At 41.5% G+C, this 20,829-nt stretch overlaps 1 protein-coding gene and 1 pseudogene across 2 annotated transcripts; both read right to left on the bottom strand.

The window, feature by feature from the left end:
* LOC308251763 (olfactory receptor-like protein OLF4) lies at positions 1-968 on the bottom strand (annotated as a pseudogene). The gene has a single exon. The product of its transcript is annotated as an olfactory receptor-like protein OLF4 (transcript).
* Positions 969-7,887: 6,919 nt separating this feature from the next.
* Positions 7,888-8,841, bottom strand: LOC308249722 (olfactory receptor-like protein OLF4; the record flags this gene model as incomplete). The annotated part of the gene is made up of 1 exon (XM_080671472.1): positions 7,888-8,841. One exon carries the CDS (start codon positions 8,839-8,841, stop codon positions 7,888-7,890), a length of 954 nt encoding a protein of 317 aa, XP_080527598.1.
* Between the last annotated feature and the right edge of the window lie 11,988 nt (positions 8,842-20,829).

The following is a 20,829-nucleotide window of genomic DNA, read 5'->3' as shown; positions in this document are numbered from 1 at the left end:
TCATGTGCATTTCTTCAACCCTAGGACAACTGGACCTTTTATAGCTGCCATCCCAAGAAATCTTTTCACAGCCCTCTTTATGTCTTTGTTCCTGAGACTGTAGATGAAGGGGTTCAACATGGGTGTGACCACAGTGTACATCACTGAAGCTGTTGCATTTGAGTATGAGCTCTGGGTAACAGCAGAACTGAGGTACACTCCTACGCCTGTTCTATAAAAAAGGGAGACAACTGAGAGGTGAGACACACAGGTAGAAAATGCCTTGTACTTCCCCTGAGCTGATGGGATGCCACAGATGGAGAACACTATCTTAGAGTAAGAGTAAAGGATACAAACAAAGGGACCACCACCCAGGAGCACAGCTCCAAAATACATCACCATGTTATTAAGAAAGGTTTCAGAACGGGTGAGTTGGATCATCTGATTGAGTTCACAGAAAAAGTGGGGATTTCAAAATCTGGACAGAAAGACAGTTGCAACAACACTAAGCATTGTAACAAGGAATTCAGGGCACTCATGATCCAGGGCACCAGAACCAGCAGTCCACAGAGCCGGGGGTTCATGATGACCATGTAGTGCAGGGGGTGGCAAATGGCCACAAACCGGTCATATGCCATCACAGTCAGGAGGAAATTGTCCAGTCCTGCAAATAGTAGGAAATAATACATCTGGGTGATGCAGCCTTCATAGGTTATGACTTTGCTCTGTGTCTGGATGTTCCATATCATCTTTGGGACGGTGGTGGAGGTGAAAGAGATGTCTACCAAGGACAGGTTGGAGAGAAAGAAGTACATGGGTGTGTGGAGGTGGGAGTCTGAGCTGCTTGCCAGGATGATGAGCAGGTTTCCCAACACAGTGATCAGGTACATGCAGAGGAAAAGCCCAAATATTAGGGGCTGCAGTTCTGGTTTCTCTGAAAATCCCAGAAGGAGAAATTTTGAAAATCCTGTGACATTCCTTAGTTCCATGTGGTGGAGGATATAGGAAAAGTGACATTTCCCAAAACAAGCATTAGTAACAAAGCATAAAGGCTGCCATCTAAATTGTAGAATTAAGGAATTAATTTCCCAATTTGGTGTATGGCATGGTCTCCTTTAGGACATCCCTAGTGCCATTTCTCATTAGAATTTCCTTTTCCATGTGAAGGCACATTAAGAATTCTTGGGTCTTACTCAATTCTTTCAGTGCCAAAAATAAAAGAAAGCAATACATGAGCTGTAGGCTCAGCACGCTGATTATAATTAATAATACTGTAGTGTGTATTTGAATTTTGCTAGAGTGTAGATTTTAATTGTCCTTATCACAAGAAAAAAATTGTAACTATGCGTGGTGACAGATGTGAAGTGGACATTGTGGAGGACATATTGCAATATGTGCAAATACAGAATCATTGTGTTGTTCTCTTGAAACTAATGTTTTATGTCAATTATACTTCAATTAAAACTTTTCAAAAAAAAGATCCAGTAGGACTGACTTACAGATTGAACCACATAAAATTTATGAACTTCATTCATTCTCCACAGAACATTTATACATATATAAAAGAATGAAATGGAAAACATTTTGTTTAACACACTCCAGTACTTTGTTAGGAAGAATCCAATAAAAAATAGAATAAGAAAATATAATAAACAATATTGTGATAGTCTGAAAGGTGACAGATGATTACTAGACTTGGTGTAGCAATCACATTTCTAATCTATATAAATGTTGAATCATTATAGTGTACACCTGAAACTAATATATTTTTGTATACAAACTATACTTAAACAAACAAAAACAGAAAAAAAACACTTTGATAACACTATCAAAAGCAAAGAATTTTCAAGCGTATAATACAGTTATATTGGATGTCAACTGTATTTTAAGTTAAAATAAATTAATTAATATTTAAGTAAAGCCAAAAAAATATGCAGACAAATTTTAATAATACTCTAAATGACTTACAAACCTACAAATTTCATTACTCATTCTTATACATAATGAAATAATTACAAAGTGAATCTCATTTCCTTACTCTTTTTCATTTACCAGTAAATTTTTGAAATGTGAATAGCTAAGGTGAGACAGCATATTGTGAAATGTATGTCTCATGCACTGTTATTGCAAGGGTGTATTTGCAGCTTTCCTTTGTCTGGACCTTTCTCTCATGTATGGAAACATAGTCTAGTATGCCCCATCATACAACTTTAAAAAGGCTCTAACATCAATGTATATTCCTCCACAGTTCATAACCTATTTGTCTATTACTGTTAGTTGATAAAGTCCTTGAACTTATGCTCTACTTCTACTGGAAGGACTTTATACCTCCAATGCCCTTTCTTAATTTGTCTTCTATTAGTACCATTTATTTGTCAACACTGGCACCTGCATTTCTGAGTGCAGTGTTCACTTTCCTTTGAGCATCATGAATAACACATTACTGTATTAGTAAAGCCAGCCAACAACCACAGTGATCACTGGTACCTGGGCTATGTTCGAATGGTTCTGTGGTTACTTTATGTGCAAGTTCGTGGCTTCCAGTGTCTCTGATCCTCTCCTGCCATGTCTGTTGGGCTCTCAGACTCACCTGCCTGGGAACTCTGCAGGAAGGCTTTCCTGTGGAGGTCCAAATTCTTGCCTGGATGGTTGGTGATGCAGACCAGAGCTCTGTCCCAGATAAGAGCCAAGCATTGGTCTCCCAGACAGATTTAGGACTTCAAAAAAAAAAAGACCAAGTTCCTTTCAACAAAAGGTAGCACATGGAGAGGGTCGGCGGTAGAGCTGCTATTTACGTGCTCTGTGTCTGCTCATTAGGCACTCTTACTTCTTGTTGCTCTAACCTCTAAGCAGAGGATTCCCCTGGGGAGCACTACTCTGGACAGAATGGAAATTTTCCCTGCTCATCCTGGGTTCCTAGGAGACTATGTAATAAGGCAGGTGTGTGCAGTTGTGATCAGTCCTTCATTAGTGCCCTGCTTCCTGACATCTACATCTTCTAGCACCTCATCTCAACTCTGAGTTCAAGTTTCTAAATGAATGGACCTCGAGGGTACTATGCTCAGTGAAAGACAAATACCATATGATTTCACATATATGTTGAATCCAAAGAGCAAAAAATAAAAGTGAAACACACTCATGGACATAGAGAGAGGACTGGCAGTTGCCAGATGAGGAGGGGATTGGGAGATTAGGAGAAGAAGGGATTAAGAAGTAAAATATTAGTTACAAAATAGTCATAGTCTATATAGTACAGCATAGAGAATATAGTCAATAATATGGTAATGACTATTTATGTGGCCAGTTGGATACTAAAAATATCAGGGGAACACTTTGTAAAGCATATGATAGTCTAAGCACTATGTTGTGCTTCTGCAACTAATAAAAAATATTGGAAGTTAACAGTATTTGAAACAAGTCTAATACTGAGAAATTTGTCTGACTGGTCTTTGGGTCTTCAAAGCATAGATTTTTGTTGGGGGCACAACCCCTGATATCTCTAGAAAATGACTATTTCCTTCTTTAAGAAATGGGGGATATATTGGTTCCTTTTGTATAAAACCTTGGGCTCTATACTATATGGCTTCATGACAAAACAATTAGGAATTTCATAGAAATAGCACAAGTTAGGAACTGCCATTTAGTCCCTCACTATAAAATGTTTATTAAATATAAGGGATACATTTAGATTTTATGCACCATAACCCAGCTTAGCACATTATAAAAATTGGCAAATGTATGTTTTACAAACATGCATTTTGTGAGGTAGTACATCTATACTAGTAAACTATCTTCTCCAATACAGAAATGGGGCAGAGAGGGATTTAAGGTTGTGCTCCAAGGTATAAACCAAGAAAGGAAAGGGGTTTTGATTGGAATCAATCAGGACACTTCCAGTTCTGAGATTCTGGGTCAGTGGTTCTCAAACAGAAATGACTTTGTCCCTGGTGATATTGTACTGTCTGAAGGAAGCCTGGTAAACACGTATAATTCACAGGACAGCACCCAGCAGGAATAGTTATGCAGCCCCAAGTGTCAATAGTAAAAAGGTGAGAACACCTATTCAAGAGCAGCTCCTCTCCATTTCATAGGCAAACAGATCACCAAAGTTTGTAGCTCAAATGCAAATTCTAATTGATCAAATCTCCATGGGGCCCAGAGACTGCATTTCTGACAAGCTCCCAGGTGATGTTGATGCTGGAGGTCCTCCTGGTCTGTGAACTGCACTTTGAGTAGGTGGGCTGTGGCTCTGCGTCAGAGTCTGGTGTAGGTAATTTTAGGTCTTCTCCACTAGGAATCTTCTGTGTATGTAATTTTGAAAGACAAGTTTTTCACTCTAAAGAGGAGGATAAATTCTGTGTTTGATTCTTTTATATTAGGGATCCTGGTGAGATCAAATAGTTTATACCTGGAAAAGGCTCTGTAATAGGCAGAATAAGGGCATCAAAAGATGTCACCATCCTAATTTGGAGAACCTTAAAATATGTTATCTCACAGAGCAGGGTAACTAAAAGAGATGAAATAAAATTATTAGCTAAGGAGATTAGCTCAGATTAGCCAGATTGAACTAATGTCATCTCAATGGTCCTCTAAATATGGAAAGAAGTAGAAGAATTGGAGTCAGAGAGACATTTTTGGATGCTATGTTGCTGGTATTGAAGATGGAGGAAGGGCCATGGGCCAAGGAGTACATGTGGCCTCTAGAATCTGGAATAGGAATTGAGAATAGGAAAGGATTTGGAATGGGATTGGAAAGGGATTTCATTCTACCCTGGATCACCCAGAAAATCCAAGCCCAGCAGGCATTTTGTTCTAAGCCCTTTATTCCCCATCTCAGGCATCTGCTCTGTAGAACTTTAAGATAGAAAATGTTTTGTTTTAAGCCACTAGTGTGGTAACTTGCTACAACAGCAATGGGAAACTGATATAAACATTTATCCAGTAAGATATTGTTAGAGGGAACTGAGGTTAAGCCTTGCAAATCATTCAGCTAGCTTCCCTTGGGCAAAGGTATTTTGGGTTGAAATTTCACATTACATAGAAAAAATTAGAGCTAATTTAAAGCTATTGGCCCCATACATGGTATAAAAAATTTCCCACTACATAAATGTAAATGTGATTTTGTCCTTGTGGCCTTTCAGGCATTAAGATAGAAAAAATAATTCATTAAAATTAAGGTCACACATTTCACTTTAAATCTGTGTCAAATTTTCTATTTTTTTCTATTTCATATTAATTCTCACATTTCTTTTTTATTTATATATTCTTCAAATTTCTCTCAAGGTGTCTTTCAAAATAATAGATGGGATTATGAATGAGCATGTGTGCATGTGCATATATATATGTGTTAATGTGTACATGAAATATATATACAAGTGAACACACACACGCTGCTCATGCTTGAACATTTTCTTTGGACTCAACAAAGTATATTTAACATTTTATTTATCCCTTGCAGCATCTGTTTGAAGTAAGGTTTATTATTCCACATTATCTGCAGAAAGAAGAAAACAGAAGACATGTGGAGTACCTTTTTGACAGTAACATAATGCAGTTAAAACTTATTGTGCATCATCTCAAATTACAAATAAATGGACCAACCCACTATATACTCTTAATTTATATATGGCTTCTTTTCTATATATATGTCTTCTTTAATTCAGCAAGTTGTATATTTAAAATGTTTGCAGTTTGCTTTATGCAATTATACTTCAATAAATTAGTAAGAATTAAAAATTCTAGTGATTGATAACTCATGTCAGATCAAGAGCACAGGTAGCTGCATCACACGGGACAGTGGTAGTGAATATATCTTGTAACTGGGAAGAAAGCAAGGTTTCATATATAAATATGGGAACTGTGATGTTAAGGCAATTCTCATTTGATAAACTATTTTTACATAAACGGTAAGATCAACACAAACACACACATATATATGCATTAAACATCACATATTTATTGAATAAAGAAGTGCAATACAGATGCACAAAACATCATGAAAGAGGTTTAGATACATAGTGAAGCGACTCATGATGCTCCCAGAATAATAGATCAGAACAGTACATAATCCCATTTGATTATGAAGGCATTGTAGTCAAACAAGTCTTTTAGGATGGCTAGTTATATATCAATAAGCTTATTACCCTGTTATCAGTATAGCTATCTGATCTAATAAGCTTATTACCCTGTTATTAGTATAGCTATCTGATCTATGCTAATAACAGGGTAATAAGCTTATTAGACCAGATGTCTTCTGGATGTCCTTCCAGACAAAGCCATGGTGGTGGGGGAAGAGGCAGAGGAGGTTGGGGGGGGAACAAGCCGGCAGGGGAGAGTAGTTAGGGAGTGATCAGGTCAGCAGGCAAAGGGTTTTAGGGGTGATCAAGCAGGCAGGCAGGCAAGTAGTTAGGGGCCAGCAGTCCCGGATTGTGAGAAGGATGTACAACTGCGGGTTTAGGCCCTATACCAGGGATCAGGCCTAAACTGGCAGTCAGACATATTGGGCCTGAACCAGCAGTCGGACATCCCCTGAGGGGTCCCAGATGGAGAGGGTACAGATTGGGCTGAGGGACCCCCACTTCCGTGCATGAATTTTGTGCACCAGGCCTCTAGTACAATAATAAAAGCAAACAAAACTGAGATCAATTATAATCATATGCTTTTTCCCATTCTAGGCATTTGTACAGATATTTGAAGATAACATTCATGATTACTCTGTTATTGAAGTTTATTTCAGATAACGGCATTAAAAATTGTCTCCATTGAGGTTCCCTTGTAGGTAACAGAAAAGGTTAAAAGAATATGCATATTTGTGCAAAACTTATGACATAATCACAGAACTGGACAGGAATCCAAGCTCCTTAGTGTGTCATCCTTTGGTCACTCATGTACATATATGATATATCTATAGATCACATATTAGTATACATGATGAATGATATGGTTAATTTCCTAACCATTTAGTGGTTATGACAATAGTTAGAGTAGGGTGAGATGCTTCATTTAGAACAATAGAGGGAATCATAGGGGAAGGAGGAAGGTACTTCAATAGAAAACATCATTACATCAAGCAAAGCATCAAAATAATAAACCCTTTACATATGAACATTGATCTTAGATAGGTCAATCAGTAAACATACACAATAAAAAATAGTTTGAATGGTCATAAATGTAAGACTTAAAGTTTTGCTTCCTCATCCTTCAAGTCATCTCTGAACCTAAAGGCATATTATGTCAAACAATTTATAGAAATTTGTGTTCCAACATCGACTAGAATTGGAGACATGTATTTGATTGTCATTTTGTCAGTGACTATGGAAAGAATATGGACACCAAGCTAAATAAGATACAGGGTCCTAATGAGGGAAGAGAAGCCAATGAACTCTTATAACACACACTGTATGTTAAAGTCTACATTTTCAGAAAGAGCAGTTATGGTAGTGATATATGAAGAAATGAAGTATGAACAGGGTTAATCTGAGCTCTTATATTTCCCTCTCCTATGAAATTATATAAATGGCTTTGGTTACCAAGTGCAGTTTATTACAGTAGAAGTAGTGCAACTCCTGATTTAGTAAAATGAAAGAAAAATTAATCAGTATGATAAGTTTCATTTCAAAAAAATTGTTCTTAAGAAATCCATGTGGTATCATGAGATAAATAGTAATTTCCAAATATTTCATCCAATGTTGGGAATCATTTGTGAGAAGAGAAAAACAACAAAGGAAAAGCTGTCAGATATCACAACATCAAGAAATTAAGAAAGCCATACAATTAAGTTATATAGAAATCATAGAAAAAGAAAATCCATAAGATGAGCAGAGAGAGTACATTCTACTTCCACAAACTGATCTAAAAATCACGACATCGGGCTCTGAGGCTTTGAGTCCAGCTATCCTGTGCATTTCTTCAGCCTAGGACAATTGGTCCTTTCATAACTGCCATCCCAAGAAATCTTTTCAGAGCCCTCTTTATGTCCTTGTTTCTGAGACTGTAGATGAAGGGGTTCAGCATGGGTGTGAGTACAGTATACATCACTGAGGCTGTTGCACTTGAGTATGAGATTTGGGTAACAGCAGAGCTGAGGTACACTCCTAGGCTTGTTCCATAAAAAAGGGAGACAACCAAGAGGTGAGACACACAAGTAGAAAATGCCTTATACTTCCCCTGAGCTGATGGGATGCCATAGATGGAGAACACTATCTTAGAGTAAGAGTAAAGGATACAAATGAAGGGACCACCACCCAGGAGCACAGCTCCAAAATACATCACCATGTTATTAAGAAAGGTGTCAGAGCTGGCAAGTTGGACCATCTGATTGAGTTCACAGAAAAAGTGGGGAATTTCCAAATCTGAATAGAAAGACAGTCGCAACACCATTAAGCACTGTAACAAGGAATGCAGGACACTCATGATCCAGCACACCAGAACCAGCAGTCCACAGTGTCGGGGGTTCATGATGACCATGTAGTGCAGGGGGTGGCAGATGGCCACAAACCGGTCATAGGCCATCACGGTCAGCAGGGAGCTGTCCAGTCCTGCAAATAATTCGAAAAAATACATCTGTGTGATGCAGCCTCCATAGGTTATGGCTTTGCTCAGTTTCTGGATGTTCCACAGCATCTTTGGGACGGTGGTGGAGGTAAAAGAGACGTCTACCAAGGACATGTTGGAGAGGAAGAAATACATGGGTGTGTGGAGGTGGGAGTCTGAGCTGACAGCCAGGGTGATGAGAAGGTTTCCAAACACAGTGATCAGGTACATGGAGAGGAAAAGCCCAAATATGAGGGGTTGCAATTCTGGTTTTTCTGATAATCCCAGAAGAAGAAATTCTGAAAATCCTGTGAGGTTCCCCAGTTCCATGTGGTGGAGGTGACTACCAGGATATAGGAAAAGTAACATGACTAATTTTCCAACAAGCAAGTGTTAGTAACCTAGCATAAAAGCTACCTTCTATATTTTGGAATCAAGGAACTAATTTCTGTATTTGGTGTATGTCTGGTCTCCTTTAGAATATCTCTGGTTCCATTTCTCATTTAAATATTTTTCCATGTGAAGATGCATGAAAAATTCTTTTGTCTTACTCAGTTCGTTCATTAAGAAAAATAAAAATAAAAAAGGAATGGCTGAGGTGTAAAATGGTGACTATAGTTAATAATACTATTTTGTGTACTTGTAAGTAGCTAGAGTGTATATTTTAACTGTTCTTATGATAAGAAAAAAATGTAGCTATTGTTGTGACAGCTGTTAACTACACATACTGTGGAGGTCATAATGCAATACATACAAATACAGAATCATTATGTGGTACTCCTGAAACTAATACAATGTGTTATGTCAATTATTCTTCAATTTAAAAATGTATTAAAGCAATGGAGGGAACACTGTAGGACTGACAGTTTGGACCACACAAAACTGTTGAACTTTATTCATTCTCCACAAAACTTTTATAATACATGTAAGAACTAAATGTAAAACAGTCAGTTTCTGTAAAAATCTCCAATTCTTATTAGAAAGAGTCCAATAAAAAAATTGAATAAGAGAATATAGCCAACAATATGCAATTACTAGCCTTGGTGTGGCAATCACATTGTAATGTATATAAATGTTGAATCAATATGTTTTATACCGGAAACTAGTTTAATATTGTATACAAACATTACTTACATAAAAATAAAAAAACTTTGATTACACTATTCAAAAGCAAAGAACTTTCAGGGTACAACACAGTGAAAGTTATATTGGTTGCCATCTACACTTTAATTTAAAATAAATTAATAAACAAGTAAAGAAAATAACTTGCACAAACAAATTTTAACACAGACTTAAAATGGCTTACAAACCAACAAATTTCATTACTCATTCTTATAGGTAATGTAATAATTACAACGTGAAACTCATTATCTTACTCATTTTCACCTACCAAATAAAACTTTTTTAATGTGAATAGCCAAGGTGAGAGAACATACTGTGAAATGTATGTCTCATGCATTGTGATTGCAAAGGTGTATTTGCAGCCTTCCTGGGTCTGGATCTCTCTCATCCATGTAGAAACATAGTCTAATATGCCCAATCATAAAAATTTTAAAATGCTCTCACATCAATATATATTACTCCATAGCTAATAACCTATTGGTCTATTCCTGTTAATTGATGAAGTGCTTGAACTTATGGTCTATTTCTACTGGAAGGACTTCACATTTCCAAGGCTCTTTCTTAATATTTCTACTATTAATACCATTTAATTTTCAACATTGTAACTTACATTTCTGAGTGCAGTGATCAATTTCCTTTGAGCATCATAAATAAATACATTAATGTATTAGTAAAGCCAGCTGACAACCACAGTGATCACTGATACCTGGGCTATGTTTGGATGGTTCTGTGGTGACTTTATGTATAAATTCTTGACTTTCAGTCTCTCTGATCCTCTCCTGCCATGTCTGTTGGGCTCTCAGACTCACCTGGATGGAAATTCTGAGAAGAATCTTTGCATGTGGAGGTCCAAACCTTTGCCTGGACGGTTGATGATGCAGACCAGAGCTCTGTCCCAGACAAGACAACAAGGAGTCAAGCATTGGTTTCCCAGACAGATTTAGGACTTCAAAAAAAAAATGACCAATTTCCTTCCAACCAAAGGTTGCACATGGTGAGGGTCAGTGGTAGAGCTGCTATTTACGTGCTCTGTGTATGCTCGTTACGCACATTTACTTCTTGTTGCTCTAACCTCTAAGCAGAGGATTCCCCTGGGGAACACTACTCTGGACAGAATGGAAATTTTCCCTGCTCATCCTGGGTTCCTAGGAGAGTATGTAGTACGCCAGGTGAGTGCAGTTGTGATTAGTCCTTCATTAAATGTCCTGCTTCCTGAAGTCTATGTCTCCTAGCACCTCATCTCAACTCTGAGTTAAAGTTTCTGAATGGATGGAACTAGAGGGTATTATGCTCAGTGAAATAAATCAGTCAGAGAAAGACAAATGCCATATGATTTCACGTATTTATCAAATCTAAAGAGCAAAATAAAGGAAAAAACACACAAAATCCCAACAGACTCATAGACAGAACAGTCTGGTGGTTGCCAGAGGGGAGAGCAGGTTGGGGAACTGGGATTAAACGGTAAAGGGATTAAGAAGAGAACATTGGTAGTTACTAAGTAGTCATGGGGGCCCTAGCCGGTTTGGCTCAGTGGATAGATCCTTGGTCCAAGGATTGAAAGGTCCTGAGTTCGATTTCTGGTCAACAGCGCGTGACTTGTTTGCAGGCTTGATCCCAGGCCCTGACCAGCATGCGTGCTGGAGGCAACCAATAGATGCATCTCTCTCACATTGATGTTTCTCTTTCTCCATCTCTCCCCCTCCCTTTCACTCACTCTAAAAATCAATGGGAATGCCGTAACCGGTTTTGCTCAGTGGATAGAGTGTTGGCCTGTGGACTCAAGGTTCCCAGGTTCGATTCAGGTCAAGGGCATGTACCTTGGTTGCGGGCACATCCCCAATAGGGGATGTGCAGGAGGCAGCTGATCTATGTTTCTCTCTCATCGATGATTCTAACTCTCTATCCCTCTCCCTTCCTCTCTGTAAAAAATCAATAAAATATATTTTTAAAAAATCAATGGGTAAATATGCTCATGATTAACAACAACAACAAAATAGTCTCAGGGATATAAAGTACAACATAGGGAATATGGTCAATAATATTGCAATAACTATGTATGAGGTCAATTTGGTACCGAAAATACCAGAGGGGGACACACTAGGTGAAGTATATGACATTCTAACCACTGTGTTGTACACCTGAACCCAAAACAAAATAATACTGAAAGTAAACTGTATTTGAAAAAAGTCTAATACTGACAAATTTGTCTGACTGGTCTTTGGATCTTCAAAGCATTGATTTATGGTGGGGAAACAACCACTGATACATCTAGGGAATTACTTTTTCCCTCTTTAAGAAAAGGGAGATATTTGCTTCTTTAGTATAAAACCTTAGGCTCTATACTACTTGGCTTCATGATGGTTTAGCCAAAACAATTAGAAATTTCATAGTTAAAGCACAAGCTGCCATTTAGTTCCCCACTATAAAATATATATTAATTATAGGAGATACGTTTAGATTTTATGCACCATAACCCAGGTTAGCACATTATAACAATTGCCAAATGGCCTGCACCCTCTCACAATCCAGGACACCTAGGAGGATGTCAGAGGCCTGGTTCTCGGATTTGGCCCAATCCCCATAGGGCAGGCTGAGGGATCCCACTGGTGCACGATCTGTGCACCGGCCCTCCAGTATGCATATACGATCTTTGGTTAATCTCTTTCCACCCTCCTCCTCCCCCATCCGCTCTGAGATTCATCAGTCTGTCCCATATTTCCATGCCTGTGTGTTGAGTGTCTGCCTCCTGTTGGTCAGTGTGTGTCATAGCTACCGGTTCAATGGTTGGACAATTGCTTAGGCTTTTATATACATACTAGAGGCCCGGTGCACGAAATTCATACAGAGGGGGAGGGTCCCCTCAGCCCAGCCTGCACCCTCTCCAATCTGGTACCCCTTGGGGGATATCTGACTGTTGGTTTTGGCCCGATCCCTGGATCATTCCGAACCCGGCAGTCGGACATCCCTCTCACAACCCGGGATCGCTGGCTTCTAACTGCTCACCTGCATGCCTGCCTGATCACCCCTAACTGCACCACCTGCCAGCCTGATCACCCCTAATCACCTCTGCCTGTCAGCCTGATAATCCCTAACTGCTCCCCCCACCCCACCCCACTGGCCTGATCACCCCACACAGCCTGCTGGTAAGTTGTTTGGTAGTCCTTCGCTAACCCCCCTGCCAGCCTTGTCGCCCCATGCAGCCTGCTCTTCAGTTGTTACTGTGAGGGCATCATGACCAATTTGCATATTATCCTTTATTTATTTTTTTATTTATTTCAGAGAGGAAGGGAGAGGAAGAGAGAGATAGAAATATCAATGATGATGCTCTATGGGGATCTTCTACATTCCTCCTCTGGGGATTCTCTTGTATACCCACTACTGGGGATTGTGACTACAAACTGGGCATGTACCTTCACTGGAAATTGAACCATGACCTCCTGGGTCAACATAGGCGGCAACAGAAAGATTTAATATTGTGCTCAAAGGTATAAGCCAAAAAGGAGATGGAATTTTGCTGTGGCTGAACAGCAGACCCTGAGCAATGGATGAATGTTTACTCTGACACATGACTGCTGTGACAAAGAGGGCTAAGGGACTGCAATGCTATAAGAACCAGACAGCCTTGTTCACCTCCTCTTCAGGTTTTTATTGCAACAGCAGTTGGGGATAAAGTTTAACTTTTAGATACTATCATCAGGGTAAGTATTCTTGGGAGGACACATGTCTGCAGTGTCCTTACAGCAAGGGCACCTAAAGATTAAGAAGAAAGATTCTGGTAAATAAAACAATTCAATAAAAAAAAAATGGACCTAAATAGACACTTATAGAAAGAGGGCATACAGAAGGCCAAGAGACATATGAAAACATGCTCAAGGTCACTAATCATCTGAGAGATGCAAATCAAAACAACAATGAGGTATCATCTCACACCTGTCAGAATGGCTATCATCAATAAATCAACAAATGACAAGTGCTGATGAGGATGTGGAGAAAAAGGAACCCTCGTGCATGGCTGGTGGGAATGCAGACTGGTGCGACCACTGTGGAAAACAGTATGGAGTTTCCTCAAAAAGTTAAAAAATGGAACTCCCATTTGACCCAGTAATTCCACCTCTAGGAATATATCTCAAGAAATCAGAAATGCCAATAAGAAGTGGTATATGCCTCCCTATGTTCATAGCAACACAATTTACCATAGCTACGATTTGGAAATTGCCAAAGTGTCCATCAACAGATGAGTGGATTAAAAAATTGTGGTACATCTACACAATGGAATACCATCCTAATATATAAAAACACTGGGTTGTAAGGACCGGTCATGACCGAGTCTCGACCTACCAGAAGTTAGTCCTGCAGTCAGTGCTAGGTTGCCGTGGAAACCCAGTGCTGTCTGCTTCTGCTTCAGGCGAGGTGCCCCAGCACTGAGTGCTGAGGGGGTTGCGAATCAGGGCCAGAGAGAGGCCTGAAGAGAGCAGCAGGGACTGATCCGTTGCCTCTGTGTTTGATCAGCACTTGCCTCTCTCTTTCTCTCCCAGTCTGGCCAGCAGCCACACCTCCATTTCTCTCCAGTCCTCCACCAGAGCTGCTGATCAGCCTCACCTTTCTGATCATGCCCTTTTGATAGGCCCAGAATTGCTTACTGGCATAGGAACCAACCAATCAGAACAGAATCTGGGTGCTATAAGGAGCAAATGGCTGCCAAGGAGGCTGAGCTTTTCATGCTGACTGGCATAGAAAGCAACCAATCAGAACCAAATCTGGGTGCTGTGAGGAGCCAATGGCTGCCTAGGAGGCAGAGCTTTTGACACTGACTGGCATAGAAACTGACATATCAGAACCAAATCGGCCAGCAGAGGAGAGCAGTTGGGGGTGACATCAGGCTGGCAGGGGAAGGCAGTTCGGGGCAAGATCAGGTCAGCAGGAGAGGGTAGTTAGTGGTGATCTGGCAGGCAGGCAGAGGCAGTTAGGGGTGATCAGGCAGGCAGGCAGAGAGTTTATCAGTGATCAGGCAGGCAGGCAGAAGCAGTTATGGGTGATCAGGCAGGCAGGCAGGTGAGCAGTTAGGAGCCAGTGGTTCCTTGTCGCCACATGCAGCCTGCTCTTCAGTTGTTATTGTGAGGGCATCATACCAATGGGATCGGGCCTAAACCAGCAGTTGGACATCCCTCAAGGGGTCCCCAATTGGAGAGGGTGCAGGTTGGGCTGAGGGAACACCCTCCTCTGTGCACAAATTTCATGCACCAAGCCTCTAGTCCTATATAATAAGAGGTGATATGCTAATTGGTCCTAACAGTGTCCTAGTCATGACCAGTCAACGGGTTGTGCACAGGAGCTGCAGGGGAGGGACGGGGGCAGGGACTTCTGCCCCTAGTGCTAATGTCACACTGCCTGCATGCATCTCCGGCCAGCATGGAGGTACAGCTGCCTGCCTGCATCCCCGGCTGGGGACGTGACACTGCCTGCATGCGTCCCCTTTCAGTGCTGATGTGATGCTGAGGGAGGGGGCTGGGCTTCCTGGGTGACCTCAGGCCACATCCCCCACCCCAGCTCTAGGCCAGGAGACCTCAGGCCGTGCCCCCCGCCTGGTGGGGCTTGATGGGGAACCTCAGGCTGTGCCTCCCACCCAGTGGGGCTTGATGGGGACCTCAGGCCATGGCCCCCACCCAGAAGGGCTTGATGGGAGACCTCAGGCTGCACCCCCTGCCCTGGCACCGGGCCCAGAGACCTTATGCTGCGCTCTCTACCCTAGCGCTGGGCCAGTGGACCTCAGGCTGTGTTCCCCGCCCAGCAGGGCTTGACAGGGGACTTCAGGCAGCACCACCACTCCAGTGCTGGGCCGGGGGACCTGAGGCTGTGCCCCCTGCCTGGAGGGGCTTGACGGATGTGGGGCCGGCAGGGTCTGGGTCTCACCCAACAGGGGTGGGGCCGGACAGGTCTGGATCTCCTGCGTTTTTGAAGCACATGCGGCTGGTGGGTGGGGACTTGACTCTAGGTCCCATAGCATGCCCCAGACTCTGACAGGAGGGAGATTTTATAGACATTTTACTAATTTCCTTTAATCTCTGACACTTCTATTATTGAGAAAGGGCAAGTAGCAATATTAAAATATTTCTTCTAATTAATTCCCTTTTAATGTGCACGAATTTCATGCACCAGGCCACTAGTGCTGCTATAAAAAAGAAGGAATCCTTACCATTTGCAACAGCATGGATGGACCCAGAGAACATTATGCTAAGGGAAATAAGCCAGTTGGAGAAAGATAAGTATCACATGATCTCACTCATATCTCTCTCTATATAAGAGGTTAATATACAAAGTGTCCCCTCGGGAGTTCGACTGGGAGACCGGGAGTTCGATCGCTCTCTATGACGTGCGTTGACCACCAGTGGGTGGTGAGAAATCTAAGAAGGCCCCAGCCAGCAGCCGGTAGCAGGGGAAGGAAGATTCCAGTTGGCAGACAGCAGGCCCCGATTGGTCCTGATCACCTGCCAGGCCAAGGGACCCTGCCCTTGCACAAATTTCATGCACTGGGCCTCTGGTGTGGGATACAATGAACAACATAAACTGATGAACAAAAATAGATCCAGAGTTAAAGAAACACTGAACAAACTGTCCAATTTCTGAGGAAAGGCAGGGGGTGGAGGGGTTAAGAGATCAACCAAAGGACTTGTATGCATGCATATTAGCATAACCCAGTGGTCGGCAAACTGCGGCTCGCGAGCCACATGCGGCTCTTTGGCCTCTTGAGTTTTTAGCAAAGGCCAGCTTAGGAGTACCCTAATTAAGTTAATAACAATGCACTTACCTATATAGGTTAAGTTTAAAAAATTTGGCTCTCAAAAGAAATTTAAATTGTACTGTTCATATTTGGCTCTGTTGACTAATGAGTTTGCTGACGACTGGCATAACCAATGCACACAGACACTGGGGCTATGGGGTTTGTCCTAGGGGGTGGGAGTAGCTGGGGGGGGGGTCTGATTGGGGAAAAAGGAGACATATGTAATACTTTAAACAATTAAAAAAAAGATTGCAGTAAACAACCGAGGTTTTGCATGGACACAGACTTCTTTGGAAAGAAGGGGTGGTTGCCTTCAGCCAACTCCCCTAGGTCGGAATTTAGGGGTGGTTGCCTTCAGCCAACTCCCCTAGGTCGGAATTTCCTCCTTAAAAACTTTCCAACCAAGTCTCCAGCGCTCCCCCAGAGATTTTTTGTGGAATCAGTCAGGACACTTCCAGTTCTGAGGTCTGGGGTAGTGGTTCTCAAACAGAGATGACTTTGCCCCAGGGGATATTAAAATGTCTGAAAAGAGCCCTAGCCATTTTGGATCCGTGGATAGACTGCTGCCCTGAGGACTGAAGGGTCCCGGGTTTGATTCAGGTCAAGGGCACATGCTTGGGTTGTGGGCTGGATCCCCAGTGTGGGGCAATGCAGGAGGCAGCCAATCAATGATTCTCTCTAATCATTGATTTTTCTCTCTCTCTCTCCCTCTCCCTTCCTATCTGAACTCAATTAAAATATATTTAAAAAATAAATGAATAAAAAATAAATAAAATGTCTGAAAAGAGGCTGCTAAACACCTATAATGCACAGGACAGCTCCCAGCACATCTAGTTATCCAGCTCCCAGTATCAACTGTGAAACGGAGGGAACATATATTCTAGAACAACACCTCTCCATTTCATAGGCATACAAATCACCGAAGTTTACAGCTCAAATGCAAATTCTGATTGATCAGGTCTGCAGTGGGCCTGGAGACTGCATTTCTGACAAATGCCCAGGTGATGTTGATGCTGCAGGTCCTCCTGGTCTGTGGACCACACTTTGAATAGGTGGGTCATGGCTCTGGGTCAGAGTCTGGTGTAGGCAAATTTAGGTCTTCTCCACTAGAAATCTTCTGTATATGTAATTTTGAAAGACAAGTTTTCTCTCACTCTAAAGGGGAGGATAAATTCTGTATTTGATTCTTTTATTTTAGGGCTCCAAAGTGACATCAAAGTAAGTTATACATGAAAGGGGCTTTGTAATATGTGAATAAGGACCTCAAAAGATGTCAATGTCCTGATTAGGAGAACTTTGGAATGTTAGCTCACAGAGCAGGGTAACTAAGATAGATGAAATAAAATTATTAGCTAAGGAGATTTGGTCAGATTACCTAGGTTGGTCTAATGTCATCACAAGGGTCCTCCAAATGTGGAAGAGAGTAGAAGAAGAATTGGAGTCAGAGAGACATTTGAAGATGCTATGCTGCTGGTATTGAAGGTGGAGGAAGGGCCATGGGCCAAGGAATGTTGGTAGATTCTAGAATCTGGAAAAAGAATTGGGAATAGGAAAGGAATTGGAGAGGGATTGCATTCTCCCTTGGACTGCCCAGAAAAATGCAAGCTCGACAGTCATTTTGATCTAAGCCCTTTAAGAACCCATGTTAGGCTTTTAACCTCTAGAACTTAAAGATAGAAAGCTGTTCGTTTTAAGTCACTAGTGTGGTAATTTGTTACAACAATGGAAAACTGATACATACATTTACCCAGTAAAATATTGTGAGAGAAACTATGTTTAAGCCTCAAAAACCATTCAGCCAGCTGCCCTTGGACAAAAGTATTTTGTGTTGAAATTCCACGGTACATAGAAAAAATTAGAACTATTTGTGTCCATAGATGATACAAATAATTTCCCATCATGTAAATGAAAATGTGGTTCTGATCTTGAGGCCTTTGATGTATTAAGATACAAAAATAATATATTAAGATTAATTTCCCATATTTTACTTTAAATTTTTGTGTCAAAATTTTGATATTTTTTCTATTTCATGTTAATTCACACATTTCTTTTTTTAAATTTCTATATTCTCTAAATTTCTCTCAAGGTTTCTTTCATCATAAGAGATGGGATTCTGATTGAGTCTGGGTGTATGTACATATGTGTGCATGAGTGCGTTTATTTGAAAGATGTATACAAGTGCACACACATACACACACTCCTCACTCTTAAGCATTTTCTTTGGACTCAACAAAGTATATTTAACATTTTATTTATCCCTTACCATGTCAGGTTGAAGTTAAAGTTTATTATTCCATATTATCTACAGAAAGAAGAAAACTGAAGCCAGGTGGATTACATTTTTAACAATAACATAACACACTAAAAACTTATTGTGTATTGCCTCAAGTTATGTACAAATGGACCCACTCACTATATATTATTAACTTATGTATGGCTTCTTCATTCTGCAAATTGTACATTTAAAGTTTGTGCAGTTTATTGTATTCAATTATACTCCAATAAATTAGTGAGAATTAAACATTTTAGTGATGTATAACTCATGTCAGACCAAGAGCACAGGCAGCTGAGTCACACCAGACTCCAGTGGTAAATATATCTTACTAGAGGCCCAGTGTACGAAATTCGTGCACTGGGGCGGGGTGGGGTGTCCCTCAGCCCAGCCTGTACCCTCTCCAATCTGGGACACCTTGGGAGATGTCCAACTGTAGGTTTAGACCAGGAGTTGGACATTCCTCTCACAATTCGGGACTGCTGGCTCCCAACCGCTGGCCTGCCTGTCCCTAACCACTCCCCTGCTAGCCTGATCAATGCCTAACTGCTCCCCTGCTGGCCCAATCACCCCCAACTGCCCTCCCCTGCCAGCCCGGTTGCTCCCAACTGCTCCCCCCACTGGCCTGCTCGCCCCCACCTTCCCTCCCCACTGGCCTGCTCGCCTCCAACTGCCCCCCTGCTGGCCTGCTCACTCCAAACTGCCCTCCCCTGCTGTCGTGATCACCTCCAACTGATCCCCACTGTTGGCCTGCTCGCCCCCAACTGGCCACCCTGCTGGTCTGCTTACCCCCAACGGCCCAGCCCCCCACCAGCCTGATCACCCACAACTGCAGTCCCATCCTGGCCTGATCACCCACAACTGCCCTCCCATCTTGGCCTCTAACCGCCTTTACCTCGGCCCTGCCACCATGGCTTTGTCCAGAACGGCCAGAAGGTCTCCTGGAAGGTCTCCCAGTCTAATTAGCATATTACCCTTTTATTAGTATAGATAACTGGAAGAGAGCAAGGTCTCATATATAAGTATAGGAACTGATATTAAATTAAGGCAATTCACACTTGATAAACTTTTTTTACATAAACTGTAAGATCAACACACACATACACCCCCATAGATCTATCTCTATATCTGTCTCTATCTCTATCTCTCTCTCTAACTCTATATCTATACCTATACCTTATCTTATCTTTATCTATATATATATATATATATCTTGATATATCTATATATATCTAGATATATATATATTACATATTGGATAAAGAAAGAAGTGCAGTACATTATGAAAGAGGTTTAGAAACATAATGTACTAACTAATGATGAGTCCAGAAGAGATCAGAAAAACTCTTACTTAAAATCTTATTTTATTATAAAGCCATTATATTAAAACAAGTGCTTTTAAGGTGGCTTGTCATACAGAAATAACTAACTGATACAATAATAAAATAAAAGAAAACTGAGATCAATTATAATAATATTCTTTTCCCCAATCTAGGCATTTGTACAGATATTTGAAGATGGCATTCAAATTATACTGTTAATAAAGTTTATTTCAGATAACTGCATCAAAAGTGACTCCATTGAGAGGGAAAAAAAATGGCGGCGGAATAGACAGACATGTTCCGAGCCTTGTCCCGGAGCAGAAAGAAAAAACAGCTGAGGGTCGCACTAGGAGTGTTTGTTGGCAAGTTGGGGGACAGCTGAACTCCAGAAGAAGGTGGGAGACTGCTAAACGGGGTTCCCCTGACCTGGCAGCTCCCACTGCGGCTGGGTCCCCTCCCGGAGCTGCGGGCTTGGACGCGGAGTCGCCGCCATCTGGAACGGGAAAGTGGAGCTTATCGGAAGCCTGAGAATCCACAACTGCGGCACCCACAGAACAGCTGCGAGCCCCAGAACAACGCTCCCCAATTGGCGCAAACACACGGGTTCAGAGGAGCTCTACACTCCACCACGGAAAGGTCAGATTTCGCCTAGGATAAGGTGAGGTCTCTGGTCCCAGCGCGAGAGAGGAACGCGCGTTTTGCGGGAGCTGGAGGACCAGGGAAGTCTCTGCCTAGAAAAATCGGTGGCTGCTGGGGCTGGCGTGATCTGTGAATGTGGAAGGGGGTCCTCAGAGCTGCTAACAGAAGGGCTCTCTAAAAAGCAA

Source organism: Plecotus auritus (assembly GCF_963455305.1).
Source record: "Plecotus auritus genome assembly, chromosome: 6".
NCBI lineage: Eukaryota > Metazoa > Chordata > Mammalia > Chiroptera > Vespertilionidae > Plecotus > Plecotus auritus.
This window is presented reverse-complemented; position numbering and strand designations above follow the sequence as displayed.